The 25,747-nt window shown below is 49.3% G+C and overlaps 1 protein-coding gene across 2 annotated transcripts in view; it reads left to right on the top strand.

The window, feature by feature from the left end:
- pde10a (phosphodiesterase 10A) overlaps window positions 1-25,747 on the top strand; it is an 899,745-nt gene that overhangs the window by 394,225 nt on the left and 479,773 nt on the right. For both annotated transcript variants that reach the window (XM_085981463.1, XM_085981462.1), the window contains exons 6-7: window positions 12,047-12,184; window positions 20,941-21,096. In XM_085981463.1, coding sequence (XP_085837589.1) covers window positions 12,047-12,184; window positions 20,941-21,096 — 294 coding nt within the window. The remainder of the gene's footprint in view (window positions 1-12,046; window positions 12,185-20,940; window positions 21,097-25,747) is intronic.

The following is a 25,747-nucleotide window of genomic DNA, read 5'->3' as shown; positions in this document are numbered from 1 at the left end:
GGATGGGGAGGGGGGCGGGGGAGGAAGCATGGGGCAGCAGTGGCGCACATTATTCTTGTGGAGCCCAGAGGGAGCATTCCTGCATCTCCGTGCCCCACAGAAATAATTTTAACAGTTAACTTGAAGGGCGTCTCCTGCTGTTCCACCAGGTTTTACTGAGCGGAGCATTCACAATGGACACTCCCCCCTCATAGGCAGTTAAAATGATAATGGCCCAAATTTTGTGGTCGGCGAAGGAATGGCACTCGCCGTTCATTAAGCTGACAGCTGCCCACATGCTTTTGAACGGCAACTGAATGTCATCAGGTGTGTAGTAACCTGGGAGGTTATGTGTAACCTGATCCACCAGGTGGTGCTGTGGCAATTGGTCTCCTGAGTTAAGTCTGATCTGTACTGGTTGTACTCTTTGTTTTTGCTGCCTCATGGCAGAAGCTTTTATGTGCAAGTGTTGATTAAACCATGTTACGGAGTTAACCTGTGTCTGTCTCCATCTATGGTCACCTCAAGATACCACATATGGTGACGAGAATAAAGGACGGAAAAGTTTTGGAGTATCGGAAGAGGTGCTCGGGTTGCTTAGCAAACTAGTCAGAAAAGCACGAGGCTAGGTCGCGGGAGTCGAAACGGAGTTTGATTTTTTGGCTGAAGTGACCGGACTCCAAGGATGGCAGGAACGGTAGGCTCCGTGGCACCTTTTGACAGCAAGTCGCAGTCTTGGGAGGAGTATTGTGAAATACTGGGCCATTTCTTTATGGCAAACGAGGTGGACAGTGCTGAAAAGAAAAGGGCCATTTTACTGAGTTGTGTGGGAGCGCAAACCTATACACGGATGAGGAATCTGCTGAGCCCGGAGCGGCCAGGAGAAAAATCTTTTGACGAGTTGGTGAGTCTACTAAAGAATCATTTCAATCCGAAACCTAGTGAAATAGTACAGAGATGGAAATTCAATTCGAGGATTAGGAGGCCGGAAGAAAGCGTTACTGAGTATGTGGAGGAGCTTCGGAAGCTCGCACAGGACTGTAATTTTGGAAATACGCTCACAGTCATGTTAAGGGACAGACTAGTATGCGGAGTTAACGACAACAGTATACAGCAAAGGATTAACGTTTGAGACGGCACTTAAAAAAGCACAAGCCATGGAGATGGCTAACAAGGACATTAAGGACTTAAACAGGATGAGCAAGGAGAAATGGAGTAAAACAGTGGGAGGAGCTGTTTTCAAGATGGAAGCTGGCGCGAAAAGTCCACCAGTCGGGGTTGGGGATTGCTACCGATGTGGCGGGACGAGCCATTATGCAAAGGACTGCAGGTTTGCAAAGGCAAAGTGCCACAATTGTGGAAAAATAGGGCACTTAAAGAAAGTCTGTAAAAGGGCAGTGAGTGAGAGAAGCAGTGCTAAAGGGGCAAAGCATGCTAAAGGGGGGAGGGAGAAGTACACAAAGCGGGCAAATTACATACAAGAGGAAGAGTCTAGTGAGGAGGTTTTCACTATATACAGTATAGACACTTCAAGGCCCAACGTACCCCCTCTCACTCAGTATTTGATAGTGAACGGAGGCCAAGTAAAGTTTGAGATTGACACCGGATGTAGTGTAACCATAATGTCGCAGACTGAGTACGCCAAGCTATGGGGGGAAGCAAAAGTACCAGAGCTAGGTACATGCCCCATTAGTCTCAAAACCTACACAGGACAGAAGGTGGACATTTTGGGGGCGGCCGAAGTACAAGTGGAACACAAAGGAGTCACCAAAGAGCTTACGGTGGTAGTGGTAGCAGGGTCAGGGCCAAACCTGTTAGGGCGAGGGTGGATCAGTGAGTTGAGTGTGTACTGGCAGGCAATGAATAAAATGGAGGACAGTACAGAGGCACTGCAAGAAGTGCTGATGAAGCATGAGTTAGTGTTCAAGGACGAACTGGGCACCTTAAGGGGAGCCACAGCCAAGATTCATGTAGCCAGTGATGCCACGCCTCGTTTCTTTAAACCAAGGTCGTTACCTTTTGCAATGAAAACCAAGGTTGAGGCGGAACTAGATCGCCTGCTAAGGGACAAAGTAATAGAACCAGTGAAATTTTCAGACTGGGCGGCACCAATAGTCCCGGTATTGAAGCCCGACGGTAACGTAAGGGTGTGTGGTGACTATAAGTTAACAGTGAACAGAGTATCATCACTGGAACAGTACCCCATTCCGAGAATGGAGGACATGTTAACATCGCTCGCTGGGGGAGAAAGATTCAGCAAACTGGACATGAGTCATGCGTATCAGTAGATATGGCTAGATGAAGAATCAAAAAAGTTTGTCACGGCGAACACGCACAAGGGGCTGTTCACGTATGCCAGGTTACCATTTGGTGTCAGTTCTAGCCCAGCAATATTCCAACGGACTATGGAGGGCATTCTGCAGGGCATTCCAAAGGTGGCCGTGTACTTAGATGATATTCTGCTAACAGGAAGTGACGATCAGGATCACTTAAAAACACTGGACAAAGTGCTACAGCGGCTGGAAGAGGCGGGGCTACGCCTGAAACGGAGTAAGTGTAGTTTCATGGAGAAGGAAGTTACATTCCTGGGACATCGGGTGGATGCCACAGGCCTCCATCCATTACCAGGGAAAGTGCGGGCAGTGCAGGATGCACCGGCACCCACCTCAGTGACTGAACTGAAAGCCTATCTAGGGCTCCTGAATTATTATAACCGGTTTCTTCCAAACTTATCGATGCTGCTGGCACCCCTGCACAAACTGCTGAGAAAGGAGGAGCCATGGCGTTGGGGGCCAGACCAAGCGAAAGCGTTTCAGCAGTCAAAGGAGCTACTTCAGTCCAGCAGGGCGTTAGTGCATTATGACGAGAAGAAGGAGCTGATAATGTCCTGCGACGCATCACCCTATGGAGTGGGGGCAGTGTTGGCCCACCGCATGCCAGATGGAGCGGAAAGGCCCATCGGGTTTGTTTCACGCACGCTCAGAGCTGCGGAAAAGAACTATTCACAGCTTGATAAAGAGGGGTTGGCCATTATATTTGGAGTAAAGAAATTCCATAAGTACATATATGGGAGGAAGTTTGTAATCAGTACTGACCACAAGCCTCTTATTAGCTTACTGAATGAGATGAAAGCGGTGCCTCAAATGGCATCACAGAGAATAATGAGATGGGCAGTAATACTAAGAGCCTATGAATATGTGATCACGTACAGAGCCGGCAAGGAAAACGGGAACGCGGATGCTCTCAGCTGCCTGCCCCTCTCAAAATCTCCTCGCAGTACTTCCCCTGAGGAGCACGTCCTGATGCTGGATCAGGAGATCAGTCCCGTGATGACTTCAGCGCAAATCCAGGGCTGGACAGCCAAGGACCCCGTTCTGTCAAGGGTCCGTGAGTATGTGTTGAAAGGCTGGCCAGATCACCGTGAGGGACCGGAGTTTGCGCTGTACAGACAGAGACAGCACGAGCTCAGTGTCCAAGATGGATGTGTGCTATGGGGAGCATGCATCATAGTCCCAGAGCGGGGATGCTCTACTTTGATGGAACAGTTGCATCAATCGCACCCAGGAATGACTAGAATGAAAGGACTGGCTAGGAGCTACCTGTGGTGGCCTAACTTGGATGCTGAAATTGAGTCAAAGGTAAAGTCATGCACTATATGTCAGGAACAGAGGAAAGCACCTGCTGGGGCACCACTCCATCCCTGGGAGTGGCCCAGCAAACCCTGGAGGAGAATTCACATAGACTATGCAGGACCTTTTATGGGCAAAATGTTTTTGGTGCTGGTTGACGCTCACTCAAAGTGGATCGACGTTTATCCAGTGAGCTCTGCAACGACTGATGCCACACTGAATTGTCTCAGGAACAGCTTCAGCACGCATGGCATTCCAGAAATGATTGTATCTGACAATGCACAGTGTTTTGTTAGTGAAGGGAGCAAAGAATTCATGGTAAGGAATGGAATCACACATGTCACCTCGGCTCCATATCACCCAGCCTCAAATGGGTTAGCCGAGCGAGCCGTGCAGACTTTTAAGGAGCTCATGAGGAAGAGCTCAGGTGACACCCTGGAGACCAAGCTCAATAGAGCCTTGTTTAGTTATCACAGAATCACAGAAACCCCACAGTGCAGATTGAGGCCATTTCGGCCCATCGAGCCTGCACCGACACATATCCCACCCGATCCCCGTAACCCCTACACCAACACATATCCCACCCTATCCCCGTAACCCCACGTATTTAATCCCCCTAACACTAAGGGTCAATTTATCATAGCCAATCAACCTAACTCGCACATCTTTGGACTGTGGGAGGAAACCGGAGCACCCGGAGGAAACCCACGCAAACACGGGGAGAATGTGCAAACTCCACACAGACAGTCGCCCGAGGCCGGATTCGAACCCGGGTCCCTGGCGCTGTGAGGCAACAGTGCTAACCACTATGCCACCGTTATCGTATAACACCCCAGGCTACCACAGGCTTTCTCCGGCTGAGTTGATGATGGGGAGAAAGTTGCAGTGCACGTTAGACCTGATACACCCAGATCTCAAAAGCAAGGTTGAGACAAAACAAACACGGTGGCATAGTGGTTAGCACTGTTGCCTCTCAGCGCCAGGGACCCGGGTTCGAATCCGGCCTCGGGTGACTGTCTGTGTGGAGTTTGCACATTCTCCCCGTGTTTGCGTGGGTTTCCTCCGGGTGCTCCGGTTTCCTCCCACAGTCCAAAGATGTGCGGGTTAGGTTGATTGGCTATGATAAATTGACCCTTAGTGTTAGGGGGATTAAATACGTGGGGTTATGGGGATAGGGTGGGATATGTGTTGGTGTAGGGGTTACGGGGATCGGGTGGGATATGTGTCGGTGCAGTCTCGATGGGCTGAAATGGCCTCTATCTGCACTGTGGGGTTTCTGTGATTCTGTGAAACCAAAAAGCGTACCATGACAAACATACTAAAGCTCGCCATTTCGCCATAGGGGACTCTGTGTACACCCGGAACTTTGGTTATGGACCTAAATGGATACCAGGACTAATCCAGGACATTACAGGACATGTGTCGTACTCCGTGTTACTAGGGGATGGTCGAGTGGTTTGTCGGCATGTGGATCAGCTTTTCAGCCGGCAGCAGGGGGAACTGCCTCAGATGGAACAAAGGGCAGTAGAGGAGGCTGTTCCAGGACCCAGCACGGCTTATAAGGTGCCAGTGGATACTGGTACTGCCAGGCCACAGCGGGACAGAGTAAAACCAACATCAGAGACTACTCCAATCTCAAGTGCGAATGAATCTGAGAATCCACCACAAGTGGAATTAAGACGTTCACAAAGGATTCGCAAGCAACCAGAAAGACTTATACAAACCTGTTAAATTAGTCAGGGGTTAACCATGGTTAGAGCATACTGGTTAGTTAAAACGTAGTACCTAGTAAGTGTTATTGTTTAAGAATTGCATACGGCAATCTTAAGGGGGGAGGAGTGTAGTAACCTGGGAGGTTATGTGTAACCTGATCCACCAGGTGGTGCTGTGGCAATTGGTCTCCTGAGTTAAGTCTGATGTGTACTGGTTGTACTCTTTGTTTTTGCTGCCTCATGGCAGAAGCTTTTATGTGCAAGTGTTGATTAAACCATGTTATGGAGTTAACCTGTGTCTGTCTCCATCTATGGTCACCTCAAGATACCACAAGGTGTCTGATCCAGCGCGACACCCTCTACAGGGGATCTGTGGCGTGCGTGAGCAGATCCAGCAACAATGTGTCACTTCAACCAATCAGATTGAAGAATCCTCACTGAGACACGCAGACTGGAATTTTGTTTCCCTGGTCGGGTGCGAGTGATCGCCGTTGCGGGTCGTGACCCTCGCTCCTGAAATTCACTTTGTGGTAGTGGGGCCTATTAAGCCCGCCCTGCGCTCCACCTGGCCCTATTAAATGGTGCGGGTCTGATTACGTCATCGATGACGCGTTTTCAGCCGGGATATTTAAAGGCGCCACGGCCACATTGCATTTGAAGGTTCATCTAGGAGTGTGCAGGCAGCACACTGCACAATTGGACTGCTGTAAAAAGTGCCAAATATGACTGCACTGAGACAGAGGGCTGCACCCAGGTTCTCTGATGACTCCCTCCATATGCTTGTGGAGGGAGTCAGAGCACAGAGGGAGGTCCTTTTCCCTTCTAATGGGCAGAAGAGACTTCCCCAGGAGACCAAAAGAGCCTGGCTCAAAATAGCAGAGGAGGTCAACAACAGGGATGTTGTGAGGAGGACCTGGGTGTAGTGCCGCAAATGTTTCTATGATCTCATTAGATCAGGAAAAGGCAGTACAAAGCCACACTCAACTTCATCCTGCTGCGCCTCTCATCACATCCCCATCACTCTGCCTTCCCAACCCTGCTGCTGCCCATCCTTACTCACACCAACATACCTTGCATGTCCACCCATCCCTCTCTATCTACATTATCACATCCCCATCTGAATAGCCACCCTCATGCTCACTCTCATCCTAATGCAATCATACCAACTAACAACACACAAAGAGGCCACTTGGCATTGCCACCCCACTCCATCGTAGTCTCCCTCTAAAGATGTAGCCCATCCATTCCTTGCACTTATTCCATCACTCTCAACCTTCTCTTTGTATCCTTGCAGGAAAAGGGAGCCCACAATAAGAGGGAGAGAACCGGAGGTGGAACGCCATAATTGGCGACCCTAATAACAGCAGAGGAGGCTGCCTTAGAAGTTTCGGGAGTCGCAGAGCAGCTGGAGGTGGGAGACGGAGTGAGGGGGACATCTCAGCAACCTGGTAACAGAATTACATATACAGCTAAATGGCATACATCAGATACTAATATGGGAACTGATATCAGCAGCCACTGAATGGTCATCATGTGCATAACGTGGTATCTGTATCCATTCTTCATATGACCTATCTAACTCATCCATCAAGAGCCCTCCCACTGTCCAGAAAGAAGAGGATGATAACTCCTCAGAGGAGCCTCCAGCCTCTGAAGGCGCACCGTCACCAGACATAAGCGCACCCAGCACCAGCACAGATACGCACACCTCCTAGTACCCACGCGAGATAGAGTAGTGTTGTCATCTGGTGTCTCACAAGTGAGCAAGAGCAGATGTTGGAGACCGGGAAAGCAGTGGAGATTTCTCTCCGGAGGGCGCCGGACACTCCCAGCTTTGCTCAGCTGCATGCAGACGCTGAGCCTCGGGGGCTATCCAGAAAGAGGGCGTTCCTGGAGGTGCAGCAAGAAGTGCAGGAGGCTTTGACAGGTTTTGCGAGCGCAATGTCAGCAAATGTGCAGAGAATGGAGGAGTCCATCTCCAACATGAGCACCACTGTGTCGTAGGTGATGGCGACTGTAGGCTCTTCCATGGATAGATGACCACCTGCATGGAGCAGCTAATGCGCCACTCACAGGAGCACATGGTCTCTATGGAGGATAGATGGCTATCTATGGAGAATAGATGGCAGACACTCATGGACCTCTCTAGGAGGGATGTCAACGTGGACGTGGGTCCTCATGCCTCCATTGATGTGCAGCAAGGTGCTCACCAGCTGCTTGCTAGCAGGGAAGTGTGAGTGGCCCATGAGAGGGATGATAGTGAGATGGGTCATGGAAGTGGGGGCTCCTCTTAAAGCGCTCACACTTCTCCCCCGTTGCCACCCCCTCAGAGCCCCAGATGCCTCTTCAGACAGCGATGGCTGAGTCTGCCCCTGCACAGTCGCAGGAGGAGCAGACTTTGGTGGAGCCATCAGAGGCTCCAAAACCCAGAGGATGTCTGTCAAGAGTGTCTAAGCAGTCACAGCAGGGAGTGAGCAGGCTGCCTCTACCTCTGCTGAAGCCACAGGGGTAGCACCTCGTAGAAGCACGCGTAAGAGAATGATGGCATACAATGACATTCACAAGGGTAGCCACTTGGGTGTTTTATTCAATGTTTCTGTAACGTTTCTGTTAGTGAGATGTCACACATAAAAAGCTTTATTTGCACCACTTTCCGCTCTTGGGCAAATTTGTGTGCAACTTTGGAAGTGGCTTAGTGAGTTGGAGTGAATGGTGAGACACAGCGTTACCTCCAGCAATGGTGGTCAGTGTGAAAGGAATGGCTTGGTCATTGTAGGGTGGTGCCAACCCCACGCAGCATGTGGCAGCCACATGGGTGTACTGCGTGAAGTTAAGTAAATCTGACCATGATGAGCCCATTCCTGGCCTGCAGGGCAGCAATGTCCTCGGGTGCAGGTGGGATCTGGACCGCCGGCTCCTCCTGCTCCTCCTCCTCCTCCTCATCATCCAGCTGATGCTCCTCGTCATCCAGCTGATGCTCCTCCTCCTCCTCCTCTGAAGAGGCTGTGCGCTCAGTGCCTTGCTCCTCATGCAGCGCTAATCCTTGCTGCTGCGTTATGTTGTGCAGGGCGCAGCAGACCACAACGATTCTGGAGACCCTGGCTGGTGCGTACTGAAGGGCTCCTTCATATCTGTCAAGGCATCTGAAGCGCATTTTCAGCATGCCTATTGTCTGCTCTATGACACATCTGGTGGGAATGTGGCTTTCATTATATCTTTCCTCGGCCTCAATACTTGGCCTCAAGGGTGTTATGAGTCACGTCTTCAGTGGATAGCCCTTGTCTCCAAGCAGTGAGCTGGAAAGTCTGTTTGGAGGAGGGAAGAGCTGAAGGAGGGCGGACTGGCAAAGGATGAGTCATGGCAGCTGCCAGGGAATTTGGCACACACATGCATGATGACCTTCCTATGGTTGCAGACCAGCTGCACATTGAGGGAGTGGAAGCCCTTGAAGTTGACAAAGACTCCTGGGTTATGATGGGGTACCCTGATGGCCATATCTGTGCAGTCGATGACGCCTTGCACCCGTGGGAAGCCAGCCAAAGAGGCAAAGCCGAGCGCCCGCTCAGTAACACTTGCGTCATCAGTGGCAAAGTTGATATAATTGGCTGACTTGTCAAAGAGGGCATCGGTGACCTGTGTGATGTATCTGTGAGCAGCCGACTGTGAGATGCTGGAAATGCCTGCTGCAGATCCCTGGAAGGAGCCTGAGGCAAAGAAGTTGAGGGCGCTGGTGACTTTGACAGCCACTGGTAAGGTGTGGCCACCCGCACCTCTGGGCTGCAGGTCTAGCTCCAGCAATCTGCAAATGTCTGCGATGACCTGGCGCGATAGCATGAACCTCCTTTGCCACTGGGGCTCAGTCATGTTGAGGAAAATCATCGTCTGCCTGTATACCCTATGTTGGGGGGTACCGCCTCCGCCACAGTGCAGCCCTGCGCTGATGCCCTCTGTCTGTACAGCATCAGGTGGTTGAGAAGATTGCTGGTGGTGTTGGTGCTGCTGGTGTGCCTGGTGCTGCTGGGGTTGGGGCTCATCGTGGTCTGATTCTGAGGACCAAGGTGAGACAGTATAAACAGCACCCATGCTGATGGAATAGATGGCAGGTCAAGTAGAGATGACAGAAGTAATCTGTCAATGGTGAGAGAGGTTCTCCCAATGAGGTGAGACTGGATGGCGACTTTGCTGGGAACACTTGCAGCCTCTAGAAAGCTAAATCTGTGATGGCAAGGCAGTCAGCAACAGCTTCTGCCTGAGGAAAGTGATCAGCGGTGAAGTGGGAGCTTTTATAGTACTTTTCATGCTGTCAACTAATCAGCTCAATCAATGACAACTCAACTCCCGCCTCAGGTTGACAGACGTGGTTCCTGAGCTGCATGAGTCCCGTGGTCATGCAGGGAAATTTGAAAGGTTGGGTTAAAAAGGCACTTAAGGGTCTGACAAGTACCTGATAATTTAAATTAGGTCACCCGCCTCTGCCATTCGGGTTGCTGCCACGCTGACAAATGCACCCGAGGGAAAGGCGCATGGTGGCGGGATGACAGCGAGTTCCCGACCCGCTCCAAGATATTTCAAATTTCCCACCCGATCCACCTCCAATTGTGCCCACACAGACCCCAGAAAACTCTGGCTGCAGAGTCTAAAGCAGGAAATAGAAACGAGGAAGTATAAATTAGATTTAAATCATGTACAGAAAGCAAAATAAAGGGAGGGAAAGATAAAAGAGGCAGAAATTTTTTTAAATTAAATTAATATTAATTTGACTTTTAATCTCCAATACTAATTAAATTCTCAAGGAATGAGACTCCACAGCTGTAAAACAAAATTTTCAGTGGCAGAGAAGTTGTTTGGCTGTAATTATGACTGATCACGCCACTAATAATTCACTTACACCTGAATGCACCAGCTCTAACTTTTTCTGGCGTGTTTAGTGGGAAACTAATGGGTAAGTACAGCAACTTCATGCCCTTGCATGGATTTCAATGCCGAATCTATCATACCGGCATAGCGCACTCTGTGGAGGAGCAGCGTAACTCGGACAGCAACTTCCGGATTTACGTGTTTAATTGCGTATGTGCGTGCTCTAGAAGTTGCTGTCCAATTTACTCCATAATAACGGTGAGTGCTGTTAGCCTTGCTATTATCCGCAACGCAAATTCCAGGCCATTGTGCAGAAGGTGTTAAAAGCTCACCCCAGGATTCTAAAAATGAATTTGAATATTTGTTTTTAGATATACCTTCCATCGTTTGTGTTCTGTATTTTATGTTGAACAGCTACTTATTGCCAATAAAGAGTTGAGAAAAATCCCCTTTATTAGTTTCTTCCTTTCCCATCTGATCCTTGTCCCTCTTCACTTACCGCTTCCGAAGGCGGAGACTCGGTTGGGGTATGGTGACCTTTACAAGGCTAGGTCTTGGATGTTAGTAGGCTATTTGACTAAAGCAATCAATCATCACAGCCAAACCAGATGCAGTTGCCACCGGACATCTGTGCACCTGTAATCCCAGTAGTGATCATCGGACAGCAATATGGAGTCGGAAACCTGACTGATTTTCTCACTCCCACTGCTGCCAATGCTAATTCAACACCGACTACGGATCAAACCTGACATCTTCCTGATTACTGCTCTATATAGCTACATAATAATTTGGTGCATTTACGCACCCTTCAGGGTATTATTATTATTGAGTGATTAACTCTATTTCTTTTTACTAAAAGTACAACAGAGTCATAGGATTACAAAAGCAAAATACTATGGATGCTGGAAATCTGAAATAAAAACAAAATGCTGGAAATACTTAGGTCAGGCAGCATCTGTGGAGAGAGAAACAGAGTTAACGTTTCAGGTCGATGACGCTTCTGAGTATTTCTAGCATCTTCTGTTTTTATTTCAGAGTCATAGGATTGCTGAACTGCATTTTGTGCATGCATATCAGTATTTGAGTTTGAGAATTTGTTATGTAACAAAATGGCTGTACTAATAAACTGTACCAGGTGAGGAGCATGTTTTCACCTTTCAGTTTTTTTTCTTTGACCATAATTTATTTGTACTGTCATTGCTATTGCTACAATTGTCTTGTTACACATAGGATAAAACACAATCCAGAGTGTGTTACAATACATTAATGATGCAGTGACTGCATGAGTGGTTACTCTAGAAGACATGATCTAATTATCCTACATTACAACAGTGACTACACTTCAAAAAAGTACTTCATTGCTGTGAAGCGCTTTGGGATGTCCGGTGGTCATGAAAGGCACTATATAAATGCAAGCCTCATTTTAATTGAATGGCAGAAAAGGCGCGAGGGGCTGAATGGCCCACTCCTGTTCCTATACTCCTTCCTTTGTTCCTACCTAACCTCAGATGTCACTTCTTTGAAACTCACTTCTACTTGTATCATTTTTCTAATATGTAGAGAACAATTAATTTTTAGTCATAATAAAACACTGTTACTGTTCAATATGGTGAATAATTTTATTTAATTGATATTTGTCATGATTCAAACTGTAGTGAAATTGAACCATTGTACTACAGTGAGCTGTAAGTTTATTTCACAAGATCTTGACATCCAAGAATCTCCGTCTTTGTGGCATCCTCCCATGCTTTATAGAAGAAAATAAACCTGCATTCCTCATTACTGATTTCAGCATACCATCAGTGCATTATTGCTTGATTAAAGATGTATAATCGGGAGGATCTGATTTGTTTTGGTTTTTTCCTGCAGTCACTGTGCTTATTTACACCAATGGAATTAAAAGACAAACAGCGGCTTGTTCCTGCTGGAACAGTTGGATATGGCAGTACAATAGCATCATATGTAGCTAGGATCAGAAAAACGCTGTTAATAGGAGACCTCGCTACGGTAAGAATGAAAATGACAAGATAGCTTTTCTATTTTCGGTTTCACGTTGATGTTGACTTAAGTTTTGTGATATTAGAAACAATATACTGTTAAAGGGAAAGGCATTTCTAGGGTAACATTTTAATTTTAAATATTCCTCTACCCCTATCTAATAGAGCGAAACATGCACTCAGAATTTTTATTACCTACATGAACTTTGTGTCCCGCTTCCTGCTAAGTCACTCATGTGGCGACATGGTCTGGGAACATCCCTGTGCATTCAGGAGCAGTTCCATAGAAATGGGTGGTGGTCAGGTCATTCAGCTAGCCTGAAACCTGCAGGATCCTATGAAAACCACGCTACTGCCTGGGAAATGAAAAGTACCAATCCTGCCTAAACTTTTTTGTTGAAATTTATCATTTGCATTGTAAAAGTATTTAGATTAAAATCTTAATTTTAATTACTACAACCTTGGAAATATAAGAATCCTACATAACGTTTACCATTTGTTTCTTTGTGTAAGACACTGTCACATCCCTTTATTCTCTTTCATTGCATAATAATTTATTCAGTAATGTTCTTCCCTGGACAGAGCTTGTTAAATTTACTGTTTCTTCAGGCTTCCCCATACGCACTGGATAACTGCACTGTGTGGTGTAAAACTGAGCCATTCAGACTACATAAGTCCCAGATTTGATCCCTGGTCTGCTGAATCAGTTGATCTCAGCAGGAGCCGTGGTGAGGGCATTACAGTTGGATTCCGTGTACCTACGCTAGGGATCAACCATGAATTCCATTAATGACCACTCTCCAGTGACCCCTGCTGGCAAACATATGTATGTCTATAGGACATAATAGCCAGCTGGGCTTTTCTATCATATTGTAGGAATGTCTAGTTCCTATCCAAAAGACTGAGGTCCACTCAGGCGATCAAATAAACGAGGTTTAATGAAAACTAACAGAGTTTAACGGATAACTACAGGAGAACATCGAATATAGGTCTAGTCAGTTCGGAGGCTCCACGAGGACTGCTTGGGCGGTCCCGTGGCTGACGTCATGACGTCATCACGTTTTTCCCGCCAGTGGGGGATCACGTGATGAACGGCGTGACGTCATCGCGTTTACCCGCGTTATTAAAGTGATCGCGCTCTGTACATGTAAACAGTGAAAACAAAGATACAGACTCAGGCTGTAGCTAACATATTATTAAAGGGAATTATATACAATTGATCGGAGTCCCTTAGTGGCTCCGCCACATGCGCCCCCCCAGAATTGTCTTTAACAGCAAAAGTAAAACGACGAGGAGGCCTGACAAGCCTGTCAGATCGACTTCTGTAGCCTTGAAGTGGAAGCTGATGGACGGCGGGCGAGCTGGCGGGCGGTTGCGTTTGATCTGGCATGGCGACTGTGGGCGGTCGGCCACGTTTCGGCGGTTCTGCGATCTCGACTGGGCAGTCAAGGTCCAAGTGTGCCGGCTTCAACTGGTCAACCGAAATGTGGTCCGGTTTACCTCCTATATCAACCGAAGAAGTTTTGTCTCCCGGCTCTATCACGCGGATAGGACCAGTGTAAGGGGGTTTGAGCGGATCCCGATGAGCGTCGTGGCGTTCCTCAGCTCAGCTGGGACGTGGGAGCTCTGCAAGCCGTGATGCGACGTAGGCACTGGAGCGAAACTTCTGGCTGCCTCCTGGTGGCTGATGAGCTGCTGGGATGCGGACCAGGGCTCTGTTGGAGTCGGAAGGAAATCCCCTGGTACGCGTAGCGGCTGGCCAAATACGAGCTCCACCGAGGACGATTGAAGATCTTCTTTAGGTGCCGTACGAAGACCCAAAAGGACCCATGGAAGCCTGTCCACCCAGCCCGCGCCTTGAAGGCTGGCTCGCAGTGCGGCTTTGAGCGACCTGTGGAATCGCTCGCACAGGCCGTTCGCCTGTGGATGGTAGGCAGTGGTGCGATGTAGCTTGACGCCGAGCCCCTGAGCCACAGCGTTCCAAAGCTCAGAAGGAAACTGCGGCCCACGATCAGACGAGATGTCCGCCGGTACCCCGAAACGGGCGACCCAAGCGGAGATGAATGCCCTGGCGACGTCTGCGGAGGTGGTGGATGACAAAGGGACCGCCTCAGGCCATCTTTGGTGCGGTCCACCACTGTAAGAAGATGAGTAAACCCGTGCGAAGGCGGAAGTGGCCCCACCAGGTCCACATGCACATAATCAAACCTACGTTCCGGAACAGCAAAAGTGGCCAATGGAGCCTTGACGTGACGCTGCACCTTGGCCTTTTGGCAGACCACGCAGGTGTTGGCCCAGTCGCGGACATCCATGTGCATGCCCCGCCACACGAATTTGGACAACATCAGCCGTTGCGAGGCCTTCATGCCAGGGTGTGACAACCTGTGTATGGCGTCAAAAACTTTTTGGCGCCAGGCGACCGGCACGATAGGGTGAGGATCTCCTACGGAGACGTCGCAGAGTAGCATAGTGCCCGCGGCATGGAATTTGACGTCGGCCGCTTGGAGGCTAGAGGGGTTGGTTCTGTAAGATTGGACTTCCGGATCCGAGGCTTGATCCGCAGCCATGAGGGCATAGTCGATGCCAAGCTGGACTGCATGAACGGTCGCGCGGGAGAGGCAATCCGCCACCAGGTTGTCTTTACCGGACACATGCTGAATGTCAGTGGTGAATTCTGAAATAAACGTCAACTGATGTTGTTGCTGAGCTGACCACGGTTCGGCGGTCTTGGCCATAGCGAACGTTATTGGCTTATGGTCCACAAAAGTCGTGAACGGACGGCCCTCTAGCAAGAACTGGAAATGGCGGATGGCCAGAAAAAGGGCCAGCAACTCCCGGTCGAACGTGCTGTACTTCCGTTCGTTTCGCCATAGTTGACGGCTGAAAAACGCCAGCAGTTGCCACGTCTCATTCACCCACTGTTCCTGCACTGCGCCGATGGCGTAGTCTGATGCGTCGGTGGTAAGGGCGATGGTGGCACCTGGCAGCGGGTGCGCCAGCATGGTTGCGTTGGCTAAGGCGCCTTTTGTGTCGATGAACGCCCAGTCCATGTCGACCGTCCAGCTAATCGGATGCTTGCCGGACTTGCCCTTTAAGGCCTCGTACAGGGGCTGCATGAGCAGAGCTGCATTAGGGACGAACTGGTGATAAAAATTTACCATCCCGAGGAACTCCTGCAGGGCCTTGACAGTCTGCGGGCGCGGGAAAGAAGTAACTGCCTCCACCTTCGTTTGCAGGGGAATTGCGCCGTCCGATGTGATGCGATGGCCTAAGAAATCAATCTGCTGCAGGCCGAACTGGCACTTGGCCGGGTTGATGATCAAGCCGTGCTGACTGAGGCGTCTAAAGAGGGCGCGTAAATGGCAGATGTGCTCCTCTTTATTAGGGCTGGCGATGATGATGTCGTCGAGGTAGACGAATAGAAACTTGAGATCCCGAAGCACGGAGTCCATCAAGCGCTGGAAAGCCTGTGCAGCGTTCTTCAATCCAAACGGCATCCACAGAAATTCAAACAGGCCGAATGGGGTGTTGACTGCAGTTTTTGGGACGTCTTGCGGGTGCACGGGGACCTGGTGGTAGCCACGGACAAGGTCGACTTTTGAAAAAATGGTATTTCCCGCCAAATGGGCAGAGAAATCCTGAATATGAGGGATCGGGTACCGATCAGGAGTAGTGGCGTCGTTCAGGCGTCGGTAGTCGCCGCAAGGCCGCCATCTGCCGCCAGGTTTTGGAACAATGTGGAGAGGCGAAGACCAGGGACTATTCAACCGGCGAATAATCCGTAGCCGCTTCATCGTGTCGAACTCCGCTTTCGCAGCCGCGAGTTTGCCAGGTTCGAGGCGCCGGGCCCGTGCGTAGACCGGGGAGCCAGTAGTGGTGATGTAATGTTCGACACCATGTTTTGTGGCCGTGGAAGAGAAAATGGGTCTGGTCAGGCCTGGGAAAGCTCCAAGGAGGCGAGTGAAGTCATCCGGAGGTGGGAACGCACAAGACACAGTGCGCGACACGGCGTTACCGCGGTGGCATGGGATGGAGTGAAAAGTGGCCGCATTGATCAACCGGCGGTGCCTTACATCCACCAGGAGGCCATTGGCGCACAAAAAATCCGCCCCGAGAATGGCTTGAGAGACTTTGGCCGTGATGAAATCCCAGTAAAACCGCTGGCCGCCGAAGCACACCTGGACCCGATGTCTTCCGAAGGTCCGAATGGCCCCGCCATTAAGCGCCTTGAGGGAGAGGCCGTGCCCCCCGGCTTGTATATCAAGATTTGACGCGGGTAGGATGCTACACTGCGCCCCAGTGTCGCAGAGGAAACGTTGACCAGATAGGGAGTCGGTGATGAAGAGGAGTTTTCCCGAATTACCGATTGCCATTGCAGCCGCGGGGCGCTCGTTATAACCAGTCCTCTTTCGACAGGGTTGCTTTTTTTTTGAGCGAAAAGCTGCAGGGCGGGCGGCAGCATCTTGCTTTCGCGCCAAAACGGGCGTGGTAGAAGCACAACCCCGCAGGTTGAGGGGCTGGAGCAGCGTCTGTGGGGGATGGGCGCCTCGTGACAGAGCAGTACTGCTGTGTCACCGCGAAAATCTTGTCCGCTTCGGCAGCCAGCTCTGCGCAGTCTGTGACTTCCGACCTGGCTAGGGCAGCCTGAACTTGCTCCGGTAGCTGGCTGAGGAATAGCTCCCTGAAGAGGAAGCATTCTGGTTCGGAGCCCAGGAGCGTGAGCATTTGGCTCATGAGCTCGGAAGGCTTGGAGTCCCTGAGGCCGGGCATAGCGAGCAGCCAGCGGGCGCGCTCCGACTTCGTCAGCCCGAAGACCTGTAACAACCGCGCCTTTATCGTTTCATACTTGCGATCTTCTGGTGGATTACCAAGCAGGCTGACGATCCGCGAGGCTGTGGCGCTGTCGAGGGCAGAGACCACGTAATAGTAACGGGTCTGATCCGCAACGATGTTCCTGATTGTGAACGGCACCTGATTTTTGCCGGTGGCTCGAGCATTCCGGACAGTTAGCCTCCGGATAACACAAAGTTTCCTGTACTTGACGGAACAGCCTTCCAGCACTCATACTCACTGGGCTTGCGAATTAATAACAGCTAAGTTGTATGAGGTACCAGAGGGATCCTGGCACCCTAGAAACTGTTCATTAGATGATGCCTTCAGGAGAGAAGGGAAGTTAATTTGCAGGACTGGGGGTGGGGGGAAAGGGTTGAAGAATGAGGATAAACTTGTTTTTCTTCTCATTCCTTATTTTCGCACATGAAAGGCAACTAAGGAAAAATTAGTCCCAGGCTTCCACCAGTGCCACATTAAACCAGACACTAGGAGGTGCACAAAAGCAGCTTATAATGACACACTCCCACTCATTTTACTCTTCTCTTAGGCAGTCCCTCGGAACCGAGGATGACTTACTTCCACACTAAAAATGAGTTCGCAGGTGACTGATGAGTCCAATGCGGGACCTACAGTCTCTGTCACAGGTGGGGCAGATGGTGGTTGAACGGGTGGGTGGGGTGCTCTCCTTCCGTTGACGTGCGCTCCTTCCGCTGTTTGCGCTTGGCTTCCGCTTGCTCCCGGTGAAGAGACTCAAGGTGTTCGATGCCTTCCCGGATGCTTCTCCTCCACTTTGAGCGGTCTTGGGCCAGGGATTCCCAGATGGCGGAGGGGATATTGCACTTTATCAAGGAGGCTTTGAGGGTGTCCTTGAAGCGTTTCCTCTACCCACCTTTGGCTCTCCTGCCGTGTCGGAGCTCCGAGTAGAGCGCTTGTTTTGGGAGTCTCGTATCGGGCATGCAGACGATGTGGCCCGTCCATCGGAGCTGATCGAGCATGGTCAAAGCTTCGATGCTGGGGATGTTGGCCTGAGCAAGAACACTGACATTGGTGCGCCTATCCTGCCAATGGATTTGCAGGATCTTGTGGAGGCAGCGTTTGTGGTGCCTGCTGTACATGGTCCATATCTCTGAGGCATACAGGAGGGCGGGAATCACTACTACTCTGTAGACCATGAGCTTGGTGCCGGGTTTGAGGTCCTGGTCTTCAAACACTCTCTTCCTCAGGCGACCGAAGGCTGCACTGGCACACTGAAGACGGTGTTGGACTTCGTCATCGACGTCTGCCCTTATTGACAGTAGGCTCCCGAGGTATGGAAAGTGGTCCACATTGTCCAAGGCCTCATCCTGGATTTTGATAATCGGGGGGCAGTACTGTGTGTCGGAGAAATGCAGGGAACAGCACCAACAACTGTACATGGCCTTCTTTGACCTCACAAAGGCCTTCGACACTGTCAACTGTGAGGGATTATGGAGTGTCCTCCTCAAATTCGGCTGCCCTCAAAAGTTTGTCACCATCCTCCGCGGGCTTCACGACGACATGCAAGCCGTGATCCTGAGCAATGGATCCACCACAGACCCAATTCATGTACGGACGGGGTCAAACAAGGCTGTGTCATCGCACCAACGCTTTTCTCGATCTTCCTTGCTGCAATGCTCCACCTCACCCTCAGTAAGCTCCCCGCTGGAGTGGAGCTAATCTACAGAAAAAACGGGAAACTGTTCAACCTCCGTCGCCTCCAGTCCAGATCCAAGGTCGTCTCATCCTCTGTCATCGAATTACAGTATGCAGACAACGCTTGCGTCTGTGCATACGCGGAGGTCGAACTCCAAACCATCGTCAACACCTTCACCGAAGCGTACACTAAACATCCGTAAGATAAAGGTCCTCTACCAACCTGCCCCCACCACACAGTACTGCCTCCCGATTATCATTTTACTACCTTTTTGTGGGATATGCTTGGTACCTTCCCTCAGTAATATCCCTGAAATTGGGGTTTCAGTGGTGTAGGGGAAGAGAATGCTCTATAAAGGTTTTATTTTGTAATGATATATGTTTTTGCAGTGAAATGTAAAGCGCGTGCAGCCCAGAAACTTCTAGTTACTGCTTGATGTCCCATGATTGCAAAGGACCACAAAACTACTAATTGATATTGTCACAAATAAATTTCAACTGCCTTTCAGAACAGTGCAGACTTGGGTTTTTTTTTGTATGTACATAACATTTCAATATCGTTAAATCCCATAAGTCAGTCTGTAAGACATTTTGTTTTCAGGTCAGGATTGTGCCAATTTCAGCAAATCTGTTGCATCAAATAAACGAGAAGCCATAAATACATTGAACCATAGGTATCCAAACATAGAATCATAGAATTTTACAACACAGAAGGCAGCCATTCCATGCATTGCACCTGTGCTGGCTCTCTAAAAAGGCTGTCTGTTTAGTGCCATTTTCCTGCCCTTTCCAAATGCACTTCAAAAAATGTCTTTTTCAGATATTTATCCATTTGTATTTTTAAAACTATTATGAATTCTGTTGCACCCAGTAGGGAATTCCATGTCTTAACAAGCTGTTATGAAAACAGATATTCTCCTAACCTCTCCCTTTATTCTTTTGGTGATGCTCTTAAATTTATACCTTCACAATTTTAATCTGATCTTCTCTTAATCTTCTCAATTCTTTTGAAAAGTGCCTCAGTCTCTTCCCACAACCAAAGTTTCTCAACCCTGTTGTCATCTCAGTGAATCTCTTCTGCACCACTCCGTGGTCTTTACTTTCTTTTAAAGTAGGGTGCCCAAACCTTGATACAATATTCTAACTGCGACCTAACCAATGATTTATATAGATTTAGCATTACTTCTTTGCTTTTGTACTCTATACCCTTATTTCCTACATTACAACAGTGACTACACTTCAAAAGTACTTTATTGGCTTTAAAGGGCTTTGGGATGTCCTGAAGTCATGAAAGGCACTATATGAATGCAAGTTCTTTATTTATAAAACCTAGGATTGCCTATGTTTTTTGAAACAGTTTTATTCACTTGTTCTCCCACTTTTAAAGAATCCAAGTGTCTCTCTACTCTTTTTAAAGTGTTACCATTAATATATATGTTCCCTTGTTCCTCTCAGAATTTATAACCTCACATTTTTCTGTATTAAATATCATCTGACATCTATCTTTCCATACTATTCCCAATGACCTCCTGAGGTCACTTAAAGTCCTCCACAGTTAACCGTGTCATCTGACAATTGTGATATTGAGTCCCTTATAACTGAGAAGCACAATGAGTCCAACCCTAACCCAGAGGACACCACTGTTTACATCCATCCAGTCCCAGAAGCATCCATTGACCACGACTGTTTTCTGTCCTTTAGCCAACTTTTAATATTGTGTGCCTTAATTTTATCAATGTTTCCTGTGCAGTACATTTACTTCTTACTTTTACAATATAGGACTCCATAATATTGAAGAATTTTTGTTCTTTAAACAAAAAATAAAATAAAATTGAGAATTAAGTACAGTAAGTTCTTTTACCTTTAATATTGTATGGTTAATATGTAATACTTCATGCTGTGTTTATTACATTGGAGGAGTTTGTGGCTATTGTTAGAAAACAGCCATTGTACTAGAATAATAATTTTAATATATCTGTCTAAAGCTTTTTCTGTTGGCCTTTTGGAACTTCCATGAAAAATAAATCATAAAAGAGTTAACAGGTTAAGGCTTGAAAGATTGCTGGGAATGTGTAACACGTAGCTATAATGCATGAGTAGCAACTTGTTCTATTGGCTGTTCTGTATATTACTAAAGAATAACACATTCACTGATCGATGTGATAGAGATTGCAAGCAGACTGTTAGAGAAGAATTGTGAAGTAGCGCCAACTTATTTTGTATTTGTTGCAAAGTCTCTCATTCTCTTTTTCTTCCTTTTAGGATATGCGATTTGCCAAAGGGACAGGGCTGGACTCAGCGACTCCTATCCAATCTGTCCTCTGTTTACCAATAGTCACTGCCGGCGATGACTTGATAGGTGTTTTGGAGTTGGATCGACACCACGGCAAAGATCCTTTTGACGTTGAGCAACAGAAGGTAGGTTGAACTGTAGCTTTTGAGCAGTAATCTTATTAACTTCTCTGAGACTTGAACACAAGGCGAAGTTGCAGGCTTTAGCAGTCCTAAAATATTTAGACATGGCTACTCCAGAAAATCAATGAATCCAAAAGACACGTTAACGATTAATTATTATGCCTATAAACCACTGATGAGAATAGATGGAGTCATAGACTTATACAGCACAGAAAGAGGCCCTTCGGCCCATCGTGTCCGCGCCGGCCATCAAGCCCTGTCTATGCTAATCCCATTTTCCAGCACTTGGTCCGTAGCCTACTATGCTATGGCGTTTCAAGTGCTCATCTAAATGCTTCTTGAATGTTGTGAGGGTTCCTGCCTCTACCACCCTTTCAGGCAGTGAGTTCCAGATTCCAACCACCCTCTGGGTGAAAAAGTTTTTCCTCAAATCCCCTCTAAACCTCCTGCCCCTTACCTTGAAACTATGCCCCCTGGTTATTGACCCCTCTACTAAGGGGAAAAGTTCCTTTCTATCTACCCTATCTATGCCCCTCATAATTTTGTACACCTCAATCAGGTCCCTCCTCAGCCTTCTCTGCTCTAAGGAAAACAACCCCAGCCTGTCCAGTCTCTCTTCATAGCTGAAACACTCCAGCTCAGGTAACATCCTGGTGAATCTCCTCTGCACCCTCTCCAATGTAATCACATCCTTCCTATAGTGTGGCAACCAGAACTGCACACAGCATTCCAGCTGTGGCCTAACTAGCGTTTTGTACAGCTCCATCATAACCTCCCTGCTCTTATATTCTATGCCTCGGCCAATGAAGACAAGTATCCCATATGCCTTTTTAACCACCTTAATCTACCTGTCCTGCTGCCTTCAGGGATCTATGTACATGCACACCAAGGTCCCTCTGATCCTCTGTCCTTCCTAGGGTCCTACCATTCATTGCGTATCCCCTTACCTTGTTAGTCCTCCCAAAATGCATCACCTCACACTTTTCAGGGTTAAATTCCATTTGCCAATGTTCTGCCCATCTGACCAACCCGTCTATATCGTCCTGTCGCCTGAGGCTTCCCTCCTCGCTACTTACCACTCCACCAATTTTCGTGTCACCTGCGAACTTACTGATCATACCTCCTACATTCATATCTAAATCATTAATATACATTACAAACAGCAAAGGACCCAGCACCGATCCCTGTGGTACACCACTGGACACATGCTTCCAGTCACAAAAACAACCTTCGACCATCACCCTCTGCCTTCTGCCACTAAGCCAATTTTGGATCTAATGTGCCAAATTGCCCTGGATCCCATGGGCTCTTACCTTCTTGACCAGTCTCCCATGTGGGACTTTGTCAAAAGCCTTACTGAAGTCCATGTAGACTACATCAACTGCACTACCCTCATTCGACGAATTACAGTATGCAGACGACGCTTGCGTCTGCGCTCACTCGGAGGTCGAACTCCAAACCATCGTCAACACCTTCACCGAAGCGTACGAGAGCATGGGCCTTACACTAAACATCCGTAAGACAAAGGTCCTCCACCAACCTGCCCCCGCCACACAGTACTGCCCCCCGATTATCAAAATCCACGACAAGGCCTTGGACAACATGGACCACTTTCCATACCTTGGGAGCCTACTGTCAACAAGGGCAGACGTCGACAACGAAGTCCAACACCACCTTCAGTGTGCCAGTGTAGCCTTCGGTCGCCTGAGTAAGAGAGTGTTTGAAGACCAGGACCTCAAACCCGGCACTAAGCTCATGGTCTACAGAGCAGCAGTGATACCCCCCCTGCTGTATGCCTCAGAGACATGGACCATGTACAGCAGGCACCTCAAAGCACTGGAGAGGTACCACCAACGTTGCCTCCGCAAGATCCTGCAAATCCATTGGCAGGATAGGTGCACCAACGTCAGTGTTCTTGCTCAGGCCAACATCCCCAACATCAAAGCTTTGACCACGCTCGATCAGCTCCGATGGACGGGTCACATTGTCTGCATGCCCAATACAAGACTCCCAAAACAAGCGCTCTACTCGGAGCTCCGGCACTGCAAGAGAGCCCCAGGTGGGCAGAGGAAACGCTTCAAGGACGCCCTCAAAGCCTCCTTGAAAAAGTGTAACATCCCCACCGACACCTGGGAATCCCTGGCCCAAGACCGCACAAAGTGGAGGAGAAGCATCCGGGAAGGCGCCAAACACCTCGAGTCTCTTCGCCGGGAGCAAGCGGAAGCCAAGCGCAGGCAGCGCAAGGAGCGTACGTCAACCCAAGCACCCCACCCACCCGCCCCTTCAACCACCGTCTGCCCCACCTGTGACAGAGACTGTAGGTCCCGCATTGGACTCATCAGTCACCTGCGAACACATTCTTAATGTGGAAGCAAGTCATCCTCGGTTCCGAGGGACTGATTAAGAAGAGAGACTACCCTCATCCACACACCAAGTCACCCCCTCAAAAAATTCAATCAAATTGGTTAGACATGATCTCCCCCTGACAAAGCCATACTGACTGTCCTTGATTAATCCTTGCCTCCCCAAGTGGAGACTAATTACAGGAAACTTTGTGCTATCCGGAGGTGAGCTATCCAGCAATCTGGAGCCACCGGCAAAACTCAGCAGCCGTTTTTTATTCTTTTTGTTTGTTTTTTTTGCTTTGTTTGAACAGTCAAGCTGTGCAAGGTCTGTAGCTATAGCAACAGCTTCAGCTACAGAGTTTTAGGGCCACACCCGAGTGTTTAGAAGCTGTTGCTAAGCAACAGTGTTTGTTGTCAAATACGGAGATAAGAATCCCCGTATCTCTCAACATTAACTCTGGAGAGTACGGCACTTTTTAGGCAACGGCAGCAGCTCGGTCCCGTGGGTGCCGGATAGCACAAAGTTTCCTGTATGTCCCTCAGAATTTTTTCCAATAATTTCCCGACCACTGATGTTAGGCTCACTGGCCTGTAATTCCCTGGTTTATCCCTACTACCCTTCTTGAATAATGGTAGCACGTTAGCTGTTCTCCAGTCCCCTGGCACCTCCCCTGTGGCCAGAGAGGTTCTGAAAATTTGTGTCAGAGCCCCTGCAATCTCCTCCCTTGCCTCACACAGCAGCCTGGGATACATCTCGTCTGGGCCTGGGGATTTATCCACTTTTAAGCCCGCTAAAACCGCTAGTACCTCCTCCCTCTCAATGCTAATTTGTTCAAGTATATCACAATCCCCCTGCCTGATTTCTATGCCTACATCGTCCTTCTCCATAGTGAACACAGATGCAAAATATTCATTTATAACCTCACCTACATCTTCTGGCTCTACACACACATTGCCACTTTGATCCCTAATGGGCCCTACTCTTTCCCTGGTTAACCTCTTGTTTTAATCTATCTATCTATCTATCTTCTTTCTATCTATCTATCTATATCTATTTATATATATATAAAGCGGCTCTTCTGTCTGTCTGTCCGTTCTCTATACGTTTGAAAGTTATAGAGCGTACCGACGCGCGCGTCGCGTCAAAAGAAAGCTTGCGATTACGGACCGGTCATAGGCGTATTTACGTTTCGGCCGGACAAAAATCGCGCCTGCGGTATCCAAAAACGTTCAACATTCCGCTCATTAGCATCTCATTAGCGACAGGTCGGCCAATCGTACGGCGGGTTCCTGGCGCGTGCCATCCTACAGTTGAGTGTTGAGTGGCTTGACGATTGACCAATCCTACGCTTCGGTGACCTGACGGTCGACCAATCGGTGCGTGTGTGGGCGGGCCTTATCGTTCTGAACTGAGGTGAGTGGCCGCCATCTTGATTTTTCACGATTTTTTTTCCCACACTTTCTGTGTGTTAGGGAACTAAGGTAAACTAAGGTAAATATTTGAATTATGTGTTAGGGAATTAAATAACAATTTATTTGAGTTTTAAATTGTGTTTAGCAACAGTAGGAAATTAAGTGATCCCCTAACCGCCGCCATCCCCCCCCCTCCTCCTCACCCTCGCGCAGGGGGGACTCGGGGCTGCTCTCCAGGCCCGCTGCAGGCAGGCCTGAAGCTCAAAAAATTTCTCTCTCTCTCTCTCTTCCCTCTCTCTCTCTCTCCTTCTCCTCTTCCCTCTCTCTCCTTCTCCTCTTCCCTCTCTCTCTCCTCTTCCCTCTCTCTCTCTCTCAGGTGAGGGAGGTTTGACGGTGTCGGGGCCCGGGCTCCTCCACCGGGCGGGGAGGTTTGACGGTGCCGGGGCCGGAGCGCGGGCGGGCCGCCCGAAGTTTCCCGCTCGAGCCGCTCGCTAACGGCCGCCGGGCCGCGGGGTTTCCCTGCCTGCTCCCCGCGGGCCGCCTCGCGCCGCTGGCACTGACCGCGCCTGCGCCGCCCGCCCGCGAGAGCCCGCTCTCCCGCTCCCGGCGCCGGCCGCCGCTCAGCTCAAGGGGGGAGTGTGGGGGGGGGGGGAGTGTGAGGGAGAGGGGGGGGAGTGTGAGGGAGAGGGGGGAGTGTGAGGGAGAGGGGGGGAGTGTGAGGGGGAGGGAGAGTGTGAGGGAGGGGGGGAGTGTGAGGGAGAGGGGGGAGTGTGAGGGAGGGGGGGGGAGTGTGAGGGAGGGGGGAGTGTGAGGGAGGGGGGGGAGTGTGAGGGAGAGGGGGGGAGTGTGAGGGAGAGGGGGGGAGTGTGAGGGGGAGGCAGAGTGTGAGGGAGAGG

This window comes from Somniosus microcephalus, chromosome 3, assembly GCF_052327205.1.
Source record: "Somniosus microcephalus isolate GS21.2 chromosome 3, FLI_Smic_1.0, whole genome shotgun sequence".
Taxonomy (NCBI): Eukaryota; Metazoa; Chordata; class Chondrichthyes; order Squaliformes; family Somniosidae; genus Somniosus; species Somniosus microcephalus.
Note: the sequence above shows the minus strand (reverse complement) of the source record. Positions and strands in the feature narration are given on the sequence as shown.